This window comes from Carlito syrichta, unplaced genomic scaffold, assembly GCF_000164805.1.
Source record: "Carlito syrichta isolate Samal-C Ts95f unplaced genomic scaffold, Tarsius_syrichta-2.0.1 Scaffold95881, whole genome shotgun sequence".
Classification (NCBI taxonomy): Eukaryota; Metazoa; Chordata; class Mammalia; order Primates; family Tarsiidae; genus Carlito; species Carlito syrichta.
The window spans coordinates 364,252-379,053 of NW_007039977.1; the positions used below are offsets into that span (position 1 = coordinate 364,252).

A 14,802-nucleotide genomic window follows, 5' to 3' on the forward strand; every position below is an offset into this window, starting at 1 on the left:
ACCCGGCTCATTTTGATTTATTGTAGAGATGAGGTCTTGCCAAGTTGCCCAGGCGGGTCTCGAACCCGCGGGCTCAGGTCTTGCTGGGTTGCAGACCCTTGCATCTCTGGATTTTATGCAGATAGGCTGCATTTGTACAAGAAAGGGCATACATAATGGGATTCAGAAAACCTTCCTGCTCTGTTGTGTACTTTCAGCATAACCTTGAACAAGTTGTCTGCTCATCTTTCCGAGTGGACAAAATTGCCTGTCACGTCAGTGAGGTGAGGGACACTAAAGTGCTTTAAGGAAAGAATGTCATTCCATGGCGAATGGTCAAGCATGTGGGCTCCGGAGCCAGCCTGCCTGGGTTCACACCCTGGCTCTGCCGCTTGGGCAAGTTGCTTAGCTTCTCTGTGCTTGTTTTCTGTCTGCAAAACAGACCTCATCCAGTTCTTGTAGGGATTAGCCACCAAAATGCTCAGAGTGGTACATGGCCCATTGCAAGCACCCAGTGAAGGTTAGCTATCTTTAATCTTTTTTTTTTTTTGAGTCAGAGTCTCACTTTGTCACCCAGGCTAGAGTGTAGTGGCATACTCATGGACACCGCAGCCTCGACCTGCTGGGCTCAGGTGATTCTTCTGCCTCAGTCTTCCAAGTAGCTGGAACCATAGGCGTATGCTACCATACCTGACTCATTTTAGGGTTTATTGTAGAGACGAGGTCTCGCCATGTTGCTCAGGCTGGTCTCGAACCCCTGAGCTTAGGTAATTCTCTCGCCTCTGCCTCCCAAAGTGCTGGGATTACAGGCTAGAGCCACTACACCCGGCTTCTCTAGTTTTTAAGACCATAAAACCTGGGTAGTTTTGCACCTCAGTTTTACTGCAAGGAAATGAAACCATCACAATCAACAATACTGGGTCTTATCCTTTGAGGGGTCATGAGCGGCTTTGAGAATCTGACAAGGCAACAGGCTAACTCCCCAGGAAAACATGAATGTACCAGATGAATCTCCATCTCAGGAGTTCCTACGCCCTTTGAGTTCCAAGGGGAGCCTGTGGGTCTCAGATAAAGAGGATCTTTCCAGGAGGAGTCGGCAAAGAGGGATCCAACCAGACCCCAGAAGTGGCCAGCTCCTGGCCTTTGCTCCCTACATCCCTGCAAGGGCTCTCTGGGCTCCCAGAGTTGTTCTCTCTCCTGAGTCCATCCTCTCCTGCATCCCAGGAAGGCAGCCCACTGGTTGGGCGGACTGCCAATTGCTGCCAGACCTTGTGACAAACACAGGCTTGCTAGCCTGGAACTTTCTGGTAAGAAGAGGGCAGCTCTGGTAAGGGCCACAGCAGGGTTTCCAGCCCTATCCTGAGGAGGGGCTGCTGGAAGAGGGGTGCACAGGAAGCTGGTGCATCCAGGTGGGAAGGAGGGAAGTGGATGGCCCTGGAGGATTGGAGGGCTCGAGGTGCTTCCCCTGCCTGCCAGGGACAGGCAGGCTGCACTCTAGGCTTCTGCCCTCAACCAGCTCTGAGTGCAGCTCATGCACCAGGCCCCTGGGCAACCATCTCTAAAGGAGTCTTGACTATGTGAAACACCTCCTAGCTGCATGTCCTGGAGCAATCATTGAGCTTCTAAGAGCCTCCATTTATTCCTCTGTAAGAGGGGGATAATAAGAGGCCCCACCTCATCAGGTGGTAATGAGGACTAAAGAGATAATGCAGGTTGAAGATTCAGAATAGTGGGCCAGGCGCAGTAGCTCATACCTGTATCCCAGCACTTTTGAAGGTTGAGGTGGAAGGAGTGCTTGAGCCCAGGAGTTTGAGATCAGCCTGGGCAACATAGCGAGACCTCATCTCTACAAAGAAAAAAAAAAATTAGCCAGGTATGTTGGCACGCCTGTAGTCCCAGCTACGCAGGCAGCTGAGGAAGGAGGATGGCCTGAGCCCAGGAGGTTGAGGCTGTGGTGAGCTATGATCATGCCACTGCACTTCAGCCTGGGCAACAGAGTGAGACTCAACTCAAAAACAAACAAAACAGGCCAAGATCTGTGGCTCAGCTTGCAATCTCAGCACTTTGAGAGGCCGAAGCAAGTGGACTGCCTGAGCCCGTGGGTTCGAGACCAGCCTGGGCAACTTGGTGAGACCTCATCTCTACAATAAATCAAAAATTAGCCAGTTGTGGTAGCGTGTGCCTGTAGTTCTGGTTACTTGGAAGTGAGCGTGCTATTGTACTCCAGCCTGGGTGACAAAGTGAGACTCCAACTAAAAACAACAACAACAACAACAAAAAAAACCCAGAAGCAAAAAACAAAAAGACTTAGAATAGTGCCTGGCACATAGTGCTTAACAAACAATGACTATGCTAGCTATAATTACTCCTACTGCTACTATTAGTTGTTATGGTTGTAGCCCTGGATGCACCTTCAGGTAATTGAGAACATGCAATATTATGTCATCTCAAGTGCCGGGAACCCAGCTGACTCCCTGAAGCAATGGTTCTAAGAGACTTCTTAAGCATCGGTAGCAGGGGATTTGGGTGCCTGGACCACATGTCCTGGGCAGGTCTTATCATGACCTCACTCTGAACCCTGCTGTGCACTGACAGACAGTCCTGGGTGCCCAGGCAACGTCCATCAAATCTCTGTTTTTCTGCCTCAGAATCCAATGGAAGTTGTTCAACCCGCTCACAAGTTAGGGGGGATGTTAATGACAGGGAGAGATGGGTGTTGGTGGACAGATGCCCCGGCCTCCTGTCCTTCCTGGGCTGATTCTGAGGCTCATTTGACATGTGTCCCCCAGAGGGTTCCAGTAGGACTGAGCCCCAGTTGCCAGCAGTGGTAACCAAGCCATTCATGCACCTGTTTTGGTATCTCTACCTTCTCAGTCACATTCTCTCTGCCTTCTGTCTCCCAAGGGAACCAGGCCCAAGCCATGGTCTCAGACTCTGCTCCCAGGGGAAGCTCCCACATATGACAGGCCAAGCATCATGGGGGCTTTGTACTCATGTGCTGCACCTCCCAACAGCTCTGTGAGGTACAGTCTCTTATTATTTCTATTTCACAGATGGAAAAATTGAGGCTTAGAGATGTTGCATAATTTGTTTAAAGCCACACACCTAGGAAGTGGCAGAGACAAGATATGAACCAAGACGGTTGCTTCCAGGGCCTAAATTTGTACACTCCAGGTGACTGAGGTGGGGAAGGGGAAGGGGCATTGCCCCTTGGCATCTCATGCATCATCCAACTCATGGTTTGCAAACTCAAACATTTCCAGGGAGCCATAATGTTAATATGTTATAGTGGCCAGGTAAGGGACAGTAGGGAGTGGTGGAGAGTGTGGTGAACAGAAAAGTGGAGGGGTCACAGGCGGGGCCTTTCGGTACACACTCAAGTCAGCTTCAGATGATTGCAGCCAGGTGGGAGTGTCAGCCCAGCATTGTCAGATCCAACTTTGCAAAAGAAGCCAGAAATCTAGATTTTTTTCCCAGCACGAGATTCAGGCTGAGCCACTGAGCCCAGCTTAGATTTTTTTTTTGAGTTGGAGTCTCACTCTGTCACCCAGACTGGAGTGCTGTGGCTGCTCCTAGCCACTGCAGCCTCGGTCTGCTGGGCTCTGGCGATCCTTCTGCCTCAGCCTTCCAAGTAGCCGGAATTACAGGTGTGCACTACCATGCCCGGCTAATCTTTTTTGATTTATTGTAAGAGATGAGGTCTTGCCAAGTTGCCCAGGTGGGTCTTGAACCCGCGGGCTCAGGCAATTCACTCACCTTGGCCTCCCAAAGCGCGGGATTACAGGCTGAGCCCCAAGCCCGGCCAAAACCTAGATTTTTTTAAAAAATAAATTAGTTGGCAATTGGTAGGGGGAGAAAAGCTCAATAAAAAACCATCTTTGGGGCCTGGCACAGTGGCTCATGCCTGTAATCCTAGCACTTTGGGAGGCCGAAGTGGGAGGATTGTTTGAAGCCAGGAGTTGGAAACCAGTTTGGAAACCAGTGAGATCCTGTCCCTAAAAAAAAAAAAAAAAAATTAAAAATTAGTTGGAAGGCTGAGGCAGAAGGATCGCCAAAGAGGTTGGCGCTAGGGTGGTCGTGAGTGTGCCACTGCACTCCAGCCTAGGCGACAGCCTGGGCAACTCAAAAAAACAAAAAACAAATAAAACAAACAAAAATATTAGCTGGACATAGTAGTACACGTCTGTAGTCCCAACTACTCTAGAGGCCAAGGTGGGAGGATCACTTGAGGCTAGGAGTTTGAGACCAGCCTAGACAACACAGCGAGACCCCATCCCTACAAAAAATAATTTTAAAAAGCCAGGAGTGGTGGCTCACTTGGGAGGCTGAGGTGAGAGTTTCGCTTGAACCCACGACGTCAGAGCAACAGTGAGCTATGACTGTGCCACTGCATTCCAGCCTAGGCACTGAAGCAAGACCCTGTCTCTAAAAACATAAAAATAAAGATAAATCCATCTCTGTATTAGTTTCAGCACAGAGGCCAACATTTGTGGGCTCTGACCCGGTAGCACTGCCCCTGGGACTGGGACCACCCATGCCCACTGGAGAGAAAGAAGGGCTTTTTGGGACGAACGGTCCCCGGGCCTCACCCAGCCAGGCGGTGCCTCCGTTACCTGCGTTATGTTCATCCATGGAGAAGGCCTTGTTCTCCATGTAGGCCCGCGGCAGCTGCACGTCCTCCTCGAAAGCCGTCTCCCGCATCCTCGGCTGTGACGTGTCGAAGTAGTTGGGCGTGTTTTCCTGCAGGGCCGGGAGCAGGGTGCAGTGGATCTCAGGGATGGCATGGAAGACGACGAAGACCCAACCACTGGCCGCCAGCGTGATGGCCAGGGTGGGGTCGTCCCAGGCGTCTCCCTGTTGCAGCTTGACGTTGCCAAAGAGGTACATGGTCATCCAGGCCACCCAGATGAGCACGGAGAGGAAGGCGGTGATGAGGAGGAAGGCCCCATTCAGCTTCCACCTCTTGAACTTGCCGCACAGCGTGAAGAGGGCCAGCCCCAGGGCGACCACCAGCAGCACCATGTCGTAGATGAGGGCCATCACGAAGTCCATGGGCTCGTAGGCGCAGGCTGGCCTGGTGTCACGCAGCACGGTCAGCACCAGCCACTCCACGGCGATGATGACCTGAACCAGCATCAGGCACAGTGCCAGGCCCACAAGCTGCCAGCCGGCCGGGCCCGTGCCATGGCGCACCAGCCTCCGCACACGCCACGCCTGGCTGAGCAGGCAGGAGAAGCACAGCGCGAAGAGGACGCCCCAGAGGAAGCGGCGCACTGAGCAGATAGTCTCATCCTCCTGGATGATGAAGGCGAACGTCAGCCCGAAGAGGCCCAGAGTCCCCAGGAGGAAGAGGAAGTGGAGGCCCACGGGACTCTTCTTCTCCTTGTCCTTGATGAACGGCAGCCGCACCAGGAGGATGAGCATCAGGAGCAGCGTGATCAGGGCGCCCGCCCCGGCCACTGCCTCCACCACGATGCCCCAGATGGCGTCCAGGTCGCACAGGGACACGTACTGAGGAAGGAGGTCCAGCCCGCAGCCCCGGGATGTGCTGGCGTTTTCGGAGGCCACCGAGGCGATCACGAAGAGGAGGAGGAAGGCAAACACCTGGTGAGCTCTCATCTTTCTCTCTGATACCACGGACATTCTAGGTGAGGGGGTGGGAAGAAAGACCGATTCATTTTAAGACTCCCTGTTTCCTGACTTCTCGAAGACCCATCTTGTTTCAGACTGGCTAGCTCACACAGCATTGCAGGACCACAGGACGGGGCATCCCCCTCCTCCGGGCAGAGGAATTTCAGCACTCATGTACACCCTTGGCAGGCCCAGTGCACAGCCCCAAGTCCTTACTGCCAGCGGCTAAAGGACAAGCTAGGAGGCAGACTCACTTGGTAGACCCTTTGGCATCCCTTGAATTTGTATACCCTGCCACATCTAAACTCTTCTAACATGAGGAAATGAAACAAAACTTGAAGGAGGCAGCCAGGGACCACACACTGTGCAGGAAGACGGCGTCATCACTGGCATCAGCCCCACAGGGCCCACAGTGCACAGCTACTGACCATGGACTCCGGGCCGGGAACTGGACACATCCAGTCCTCATGATGCCCTGTGAGGCAGGTCCTATCATGACCATTTTATAGGTGACAAAACAGGGTCTCCAGGAGGTGATAACCCTTGCCCAAGGTCACACAGCCCAACTCTGGAAGCATCCCTGCTCAGAAGGCTCCTTTCAACATGGCACACGCAAAAGGAGTCGTCTTCTGTGGTGCCACGCGGTTCTCCCTCACATACAGCCCCCTCACTCCCGAGCGAGTTCTGGCGGAACCTGCCTCTTCCTTTCACCCAGTCCATTTCCCTGGGAGGCTGCGGGGTCCTCCCTGCCACCCTCTCTTCTGCTGTCATGTGAGCTCTACACGGTAGACTCGGGGACAGGCTGAACCCAAGTTTCCTCTTGTACCTCCGGCTCCCTCTGCTTGGACGCCCCTCCCCTTATCCTTGAGCTCGCCCTGATGTCATCAGCTCAGACCTTGGCCAAGGTCACACCCACTCTTCCCTGCCACAGCCTCGGGTCAATGTCTTCCTCAGCTCTAATTGCGTCTGTGTTCGCGTCTGTGTTTTTGCTGGTTCACTGTTGCTCCCTTCCCTTCCTCCTCTCCTCCCTTCCTGACTTTCTCCACTGCAAGAAGAGGCAGGGCAGGGGCCTGGTCTCTCTCCTGCATCAGGAGACCAGGTTTTCTCAACCTCCGCATGACTGACGTCTGGGCCGGGTCACGCTTTGTCGTGGGGGACCGTCCTGTGCATTGTAGGTTGTTACAGCAGCATCCCAGGGCTCCAGCCACATCCTCCACTCCAACTGTGACAACCCAAAATGTCTCCAGATACTGCCCCATGTTCCTGGGACAGCAAAGCTGCCCGGACGCAGTGCCGGGCAAGAAGTAGATGTTCAGTAAACACCAAACGAACGAAGAGCGTATTCAAGGGGACCGTCCTCTACCCCACTGTCACCTGCTCCTTGCTTTTGAAGGGAGCCTGGCCTTCGAGGAAGTCACCATCTACACAACCGTGCTCGATGCTCACTTCTGGGTATCTCAAGCCAGACCTACTGCCTTAGCTCGACCCACAGTCGGGGTGGAGACCAGCCACTCTCTCTGCAGCTCCAGGGCGTCCCTGGGGCTTCCTTAAGTAAACGCTGTATCGACCACCTCTCTCTTCCGGAGGTCCCGGGGGCGTCTCAGATCCTGCCTTGGCTGTGAGGTCTTCGAATGGCATAAATTATTGATGCTGCAGAAGGAGAAGGTGCCTAGTGTTGCAGGGTTTGTGTCCTTTATCTGCAGATGAAAGGAGGCAGACTTGGAATAAAAGCCACCTGGCCAGGGATGCTCTTTAAACAAGCATCCCACAGGCCGGGTGTGGCTCAGGCCTGTAATCCTGGCACTTTGGGAAGCTGAGGTGGGAGGATTACTTGAGGCCAAGAGGTCAAGACTAGCTTGGGGAATATAGCAAGGCCCCATCTCTAAAAGAACAAAAAATGAAACCAAACCAAACAAACAAAAATTTAAAAAATCCCTCAGGCATCCCAGCATCCTGCTCAGGCACATGTAGGGGTATAGATGCACCCTGCCACATCGGTTACTGAAGTGCCACCACAGCTATTCATGTTTTGTCCACATGCCACCTGTGCGGTTATTTACTTAACTGACTCATCAAGGCCTTTAAATCAACCCACTTAAAAGAAAACCAAACACATTAAAATACTTATCTCTTGACATTTTAAAATTTCTTGTTGATGTAACCCATGTTGCATACCCACTGGGCATATCCCAACGTACCACCCATTGGAAAAACATCGTCCCAGACAGAACTGCTTACCACATGGTTCTGGAAACATCTGGAAATCAAAACGTAAGAACTGGGGGTGTCAGAACAAAATGCCATCAGTGCAGGGGCCCCAGAGTGGACTTCCCACAGACATCTCATCAATGGCCAGCTTGGTGAAGAGACTTCTCGGCAAGTCTCAGCAGAAGCTCCCCAGGCTGCCTCTCTGGGCAGCACTATGGCCAAGCTCACCCATTGCAGGGTGGCTGGGAGGGTGACAGGTAGGAATGTGTTTCCAGAGTCTAGGTCTCCCCAACTCCTCCTCCCATGTACCTCTTGACCGGTGGTTCTCAATTAGGGGCCATCCTGACCCCCAGGGGACATCTGGTTGTGTCTGGAGACATTTTTGGTTGTCACTACCGGGGAAGGGCGTGCTGCTGGCATTGGTGGACAGAGGCCAGGGCTGCCGCTCAGCATCTTACGGTGCACAGGTCAGCTCCTACCACAAAAGATTATCTGGCCCAGTTAGTAGTGCCAAGGCTGAGAAAGCCTGGTTTAGGCTTAAGGACAGAGGTGATGGGGAAGATGCCAGGAGCCAGCCAGGGCCTGCAGGTCCGCTCCTCGTGTGTCTTCTCTGCAAGAGCTCGGCCTTCCTTAGCCATCTCCATCACCCTTTGAGGGGATGTCCTCTTTCCAGGCTTGGCTGCAAATGGGGACTTTGTTTCTCCAGCTCCTCCCACTTCCTGCATGGTCTTCCAACCACAACAGGAAACCCACACAGAGGATGCAAACCCCAAGATGGCAGCCGAATTTCTGAAACTGCAGAGTTCTAGGCCCTGGTCCAGCTCTCCGGCTCCCAACTCCTCCCTGACATGGGAAATGAATACACTCTTGCTTTCTGCTTTCATCCTGCAGGGCAGGACCTTTTACTCTTTCCGGGACAGCTGTTGTTTTTGCTGCCCAGCATCCGGGTCTCCCATTTCTGGAAAGTGCACCTGATTTGGCTTTGGAGGGCTACCTTGAGTCCTAGTTCCCAGCAGAAGCCTCTACCCCAGGCCTGGCCCATCAGAGCCTTTATCCTACCCTTTGGTCACAGTGAGTAGTTCATGAACAGGGACACAGCCTGAGACAGACCCAGGAGAACCAGCCCTAGGATTGTTCTAGCATTAACTGGAAAGCTGTTCATCCGCTCTTGGAGTTGATAAACTACAAGGATAGAAGCCTGAAGCTGGAGAAGGGCATCTTTGCCATCTCAGGGAGAGAACCTGTCCAAGAGTAAGCTTGGCTCAGAGGAAACAGCTACGCCATGGCCCAAAGTCCTAACACATTGAATGGCTGGATTCATCTACACCTGAAACCAGTCTGGTCTTTGCAGTTCCAGCAGTCAATGAACTTCCCTTTTTTGGGATGAACCCAGTTTGAGCTGTGTTTCCGTTACTTGCCAACAAAGAAGTTCTAATAGTCCTCTCACATCTGGTGGCCCCCTTCTTCTAGGAAGTTCTCCTTACTCAATTATCTCAGCACGTAGATACAACTGACGGCACTTGGGGACTGTAGTCGGGGTCCAGTTGTCTCAAGTGGGTCATTATCATCGCTAAGGATGTCCATGGGCTGACAGTCACCCCACTCCATAGAACAACATGCAGGATGATTAGGGGCTGTGTGTTACACACTGCCTCGCAGACTGAAGCCGAGGCAGGCTCACCTGTGATTTGAGGGGCATTCAGAATTGCCCTGTAGAGTTTTCTATCACTGACATAGTGTCAACAACCATAACTGTGAACCTTGACAGTGCTTCCTAGGTCCCAGACACTCCCTGTGCATCCCACATATATGAACATCGAATAATCCACATTACAATCCTATGAGGCAAGTGTTATCACTATCTTCATTTTACAGAAGATACAATGGTGGCACAGGGAGGTCAGCGGCTAGTCCAAGGTCACACAGCTAGAAATAGTTGGAGTGGGAGGAAAACAATTGTACTATTATTCCTGGGCTCTTACTACAGACCAGGGCTCTGCAAGTGTCGTTCATTCGCCTCTGCTGGCCGTCTATCTAAATTAGGGTCTTCCAGCCAGGCTCGGTGGCTCAGCCTGTAATCCCGCGCCTTGGAAGGCTGAGGTGAGTGGATTGCCTGAGCCCGCGGATTCGAGACCCGCCTGGGCAACTTGGCCAGACCTCATCTCTACAATAAATAAAAAAATTAGCCGGGCGTGGTAGCGTGCGCCTGTAGTTCCAGCTACTCAGAAGGCAGAGGCAGAAGGATCGCGGGAGCCCAGCAGGTCGAGGCTGCGGTGGCCAGAAGCGTGCCACTGCACTCCAGTCTGGGCGACGGAGTGAGACTTCAACTCAAAAATAAATAAATAAATAAATAAATAAGGGTCTTCCTGCCCTGCTTAGGCTCTGTGCCAGCACTTTGGGTTGCTGTCTTTGTAGCGTGTGCCATGATTTGCAATTTTCTTTTTATCACTCTTCTGGTCTGTTCCATATGCCCCTCTCCACTGCCCCCCAACCCCCTGCCCCATGCCTGGGATCTCCTTTCTTGTTCTGCACCAATTCTCCAGTGCCTGCCACATGGGCAGGGCTCACGATACAGTTGCTGAAGGAATGAATGGATAAATATGGTCTCCAAACCGCACATGACCCCAAAAGGGCGTATGTTCTCATTCCCATTTATAGAGGAGGAAACTGAGGGTCTGACAGGTTTAAGACAAAATTTGATGCTTGGGCTGTCAACAGTAGCATCTAAAAATCTAGATTTTTAGAAATGCAAACTCTGGTTGGGGTGTGGGGGGTGGGGGGTGGTCCAGCTACCCGTGTTTTCACAATTCCTGCAGGTGATGCTGGGTGCCCTGAGGCTGGACGAACAAGGACACACACAGCAGGGGACCCACAACCCCTGCCTCTTCTGCCTCACTACCCTGGCCTGAGGCCCAGCAGGCGACGCCCACTCATGATCTGCTGTGCCCACTGGCAGGTAAGCACCTCCTTCCTGCTGAATTAGCCACCTGGTGCCTCCCACCCCTGAGACCCCAAGACTTGGGCAGCTCTCCACAAGCCCCGAGTCAGCCTCAAGGCAGGGTTGATTGGGACAGGATGAATATACGGCAACAAACCCGTAGAATGTAGGAGAGCGAGCCTCAAAGGAGCAATGAATAAATGTGAACTAACTGCGAGACTCGGCTCCCATACTAATTACCTCTGCTGCCAGGCAGGCTCCGAGGAATGTGACTCACTCAGATGCTCTTAAATATACTGCATCTCTCACTCGCACACGTGCACGCACACACACACACACACACACACACACACACACACGCAAACTGATGCCACTCACTCTGCAAAGAGGTCAGCAGCCACACTCTGTATTTCTCCAGTGCTGGGGCCTGTGGAGGCCAGGAAGAACCCAGGCAGGGAGGCAGGCAGGCAGGATTCCTTGTGTGAAAGGACAAGACCCGCCTGGGGGCTGCACACCCTGCTGCTTCTCCCAGCCCTGCACTTAGGAATCAGACCTCCCAGTTGCAAATCCTGCCTGTGCGCTGCTTGTTGGCACAGTGTGACCCTGGGCAGCTGGCCTTTTTGCCTCAGTTTCCTCATCTGCAAAACAGGGGTGATAGTAGTGCCCATGTGTGTGCAATTGTGGTGAGGAGTGAAATAATTACTAATTAGGGTTTAGGACAGGAGTTAACACTGGGTAAGCACTTTATGGGGCAAATGCTCCCTTGTCTGAGGTGGTGAGCTCTCTGGAGATAGATCTTTCTAGAAGGGGTGGCTGTCCTGGAAATGGTGTTGGGTTGGAAGGCTCACCTTGGTGTTTGTCCACTGCTGTTTTCCTGCCTCCTGTCTCACGCACCAACAAGGTCCTGGAGGTGGTGTGAAAGGGAGATGCCTTAAGGGGGGGTCTGCCCTGGGGACCCCCAAACTCTTCTGCCACCTGCAGCAGGTGCTCTAAGTGGGAGCCTCATGGGGCAGGTAGAACATAGGCCGGAGGACCCTTTGGTGTCCTGAAACTGGGAGTCTTTCTTGTGGAGTCAGAGTCAGGACACCTGGAGACCAGGCACCAGCCATTCTCTTGGGAACCAGTATCCCAGCCCCATCTTCCCATCCACCCATGGGAAAGGAGAAACAACATGTGCAAAGCTGCTCTGGAACATTCCGGCTGGCCTTGCCCTAGCAGCTACCAGCAGGGCTCCAAGGAGGCCATTTATCCTCCACCAGGGGTCCCTTCCCAGTGCAGGGCAGGTCAGAGGCATCTTAATCCACCTTCTCTAAAATGGGGACAGGCACTGGAACATGAGAAAGGAAGACAAAATTAGCAGGTGGACTCCCTTCCTAGCCCTGGGCATATTTAGTAGTTCAGTTCCCAGATGAATCCCTGGCGCTGAGTTCACACTCCCATCAGACTCTTCGAGAGTGGAAGACCTCAATGGAAGGGAGGCCAAAAGAGGGGAGTCAGACAGAGTTATGTGACAATGGGCATTACTTAACCTCAGTCTCTTCTTCTGTAAAATGAGGATAATGAGAGTGAAATCTTTAAGGCTGGTATGAAAAGTACTGTTTGGTTCCTGACACAGAGGAAGCAACCAGTACCTGCTTGTTAGAAAGACAATCAAGATTCCCCTCGTCTTGCTGGGACTATAATATAGGCAGAAGTTCAGGTAATTTGGCCAGAGATGTACTGGAATTTATAGGCCAACCTGAGACTAGGACTCACTTCTCCCAGTTCCTTACCCCAAGGCCTCTCCGACTCGTCGTTCTGACCCCGCCCCCCAAGGTCTGGCAGAGGCCAGGATGGGGCTGCGGAAGCCCCCACGCACCCCGGCACTATTCTCTGTCCCAGTCCACTCCTGTTGGAGGTAGGGGCACATTTCCTGCTGGGCTGGATTAAAATTGTTACAAGGTTTCCTGACATTAAACTCTTTCCCAGAGCACATCTCAGCCCTTGATATCTTTTCCAAGTTACAGGATCTCATCATCTTCATTCCCCAGTTGGCCTACTTGGGGGCTCTAGAATTAAAAATCCCTCATAGGTTAGTAAACAGGGTGGCAAGAACACGAGCTTTGTGATCCATGAATATGCAAAGCAGCTCCAGTCCTGTAAATAAAAGCCATCATTTAAATGCAAATTGCATCCTTGGCTGCCCCATCCGCGGTGGATGGTTGGTTCCTCTGGGCTGCAATTCCGAGAAGAAAATGTGACTAACTCGGAACCCCCAGGAAGCTCTGCGAGGAAGAAGTCTGAGTGGGGCGGTCAGAGAGTGGATTTTAAACTCGAGCCGCTCCTCCGCTGACTCCCAGGGCTGGCCAGGCTCAAAGCCACTGGCAGGCTGGACGGAGCCCCTGGAGGCTCCTGGCACCTCGATCCCCACGCAGATTGCAGAATGGAGAGAGGGCCTCGTCCATGTCAGGGGAGCTTTGAAAAATCAGATCCCGTGGCTTCCAGCTCAAAACCCTCCAAGGGTTCACTGGCCCAAGCAGAATAAGCCCTAAACTCCTTTCCACGACCCCAAAGGATCGAGATCTGGCTGGTCTCCGCCATCCCCCACTCCCGCCCTTAAATCGGCCTACAGCCCCGGCCACAACGGCCTTTGTTCAGTTCCTCCAAGCTCATTCCCACCTCCAAGCCCCTGCACTGGCGGCGCCGTCTCCCGGAGGAAGGACCCCCCATCCCGCCGGGCTCCGCTCAAATGTCACTCCCCGGAACAGGCTCTCACTACGCGCCCTCCTGCCACTTTCTTTTACATCACCCTGTCCTACGTTCCGGCCTGCCCTATCCCAGTCGGACGTTACGTCTACTTGCGATGTATTTGCTCTCCTGGAGTTTGTCCACGCACCTCCCAGCCTCCCGAGAGCAGGGACCTGTCCCTTCATACACGGTAGTGCCCAGGCTGCCAGTTCTGTGGCTGGCATGTTTGCTGACATGACAAATCAGCCCCTTAAGGTTTCGGAGCTTCTCTTTCGAACAAAACGCGTGCCTGGCCGCCGGAGCCTCAAATGGCGGCCCCTTCCCCCTCCCGTCTTTCCTTCCCAGCTCAGCCGGACCCTTTTCAAACTTAGAGCAGGAGCAGATCGGAAACAGCGTTCATGTCACAGTCCAGATACAGAACCGACCGGGAGGGCTTCCAGGCGACAGATGCCGATTTGCATCCATTTACATGTCATTTGCATGCAGTTTAACGCGAGGTCCCGAGTCTCCGCGAGCCCCTGGTCCCCACCGAGGAAACTTCTGAATTAAGGCTCCTTGGCTGAAGCGCCGGGGTTCCCGTGCCAGGTCCCTCCCCCACTTCTCTGCCTCCGCGGTGTCCCCCCGGGCTTCCTGGGCTCTGTTCAGTGCCCCCAGCCGGGCGCAGCCGGGCAGCCAAGGTGGCGCGTGGGCTGGGGCCCCAGGCGGGGACGCCGCTGCCCGCCACGCTCCAGGGGCCTTTGTCCGCGCTCCAAGGAGCTGCCCCCTTCACAAACGGGAGACGCGAAAGGGAACTGGCGAGGCCTGGGTGTGACCGAGTGAGGGCCGCGGGATGAACCCGCCGCGCTGGGTGACCGCTGGGGCAAGGTCGCCGCCCCCTCCTAGCGGCTCAGCCGGCTCCCCCGGGCCCCTCCCGTGCGCTGCCCTTGCTGCCCTGGCGGTAGGGACCCCGGGGTGTGTGGGGTCCTCGTGGGGCTGGAGGCCCATGTTCCCCAAGGAGAGGGACACGGCACGGGGCTGGTCCTTGCCCCCAGCCTGGCTGCTGCTTCCAGAGGTCAAGGTGCCCGTGTCTGCTGGAAAAACGCCACCCCCCTCCACTGAAGGCAGCGCCCCGTCCGAGCCCCCATCATTTGTCCCCAGCTCCAGGTCTCAGTTCCGCCGGCCCCCCCCGCAGACCCCCTCCCTTTCGCTGGGTAATGCGCAGCCACGGCCGCCTGCGAGCTCGGCCCCGGTCCCGGGTCCCCGCGGCAGGTGCGGCGGCTCACCCCCAAAATCCGGCCCTCGTGCCCCGGGCGGCTCACCCCCAAAATCCGGCCCTCGCG

The 14,802-nt window shown here is 54.0% G+C and overlaps 1 protein-coding gene across 3 annotated transcripts in view; it reads right to left on the bottom strand.

The window, feature by feature from the left end:
• GPRC5B (G protein-coupled receptor class C group 5 member B) overlaps positions 1 to 12,951 on the bottom strand; it is a 24,736-nt gene extending 11,785 nt beyond the window's left edge. For 2 of the 3 annotated variants that reach the window (XM_021714459.1, XM_008062355.2), the window contains exon 1: positions 4,593 to 5,626. In XM_021714459.1, the coding sequence (XP_021570134.1) occupies positions 4,593 to 5,622 (1,030 nt within the window). In that variant the 5' untranslated portion in view covers positions 5,623 to 5,626. Of the gene's footprint in view, positions 1 to 4,592; positions 5,627 to 12,737 lie in introns of those variants that run through there. The other variant, XM_021714462.1, reaches the window with a different exon arrangement.
• Positions 12,952 to 14,802: the final 1,851 nt, after the last annotated feature.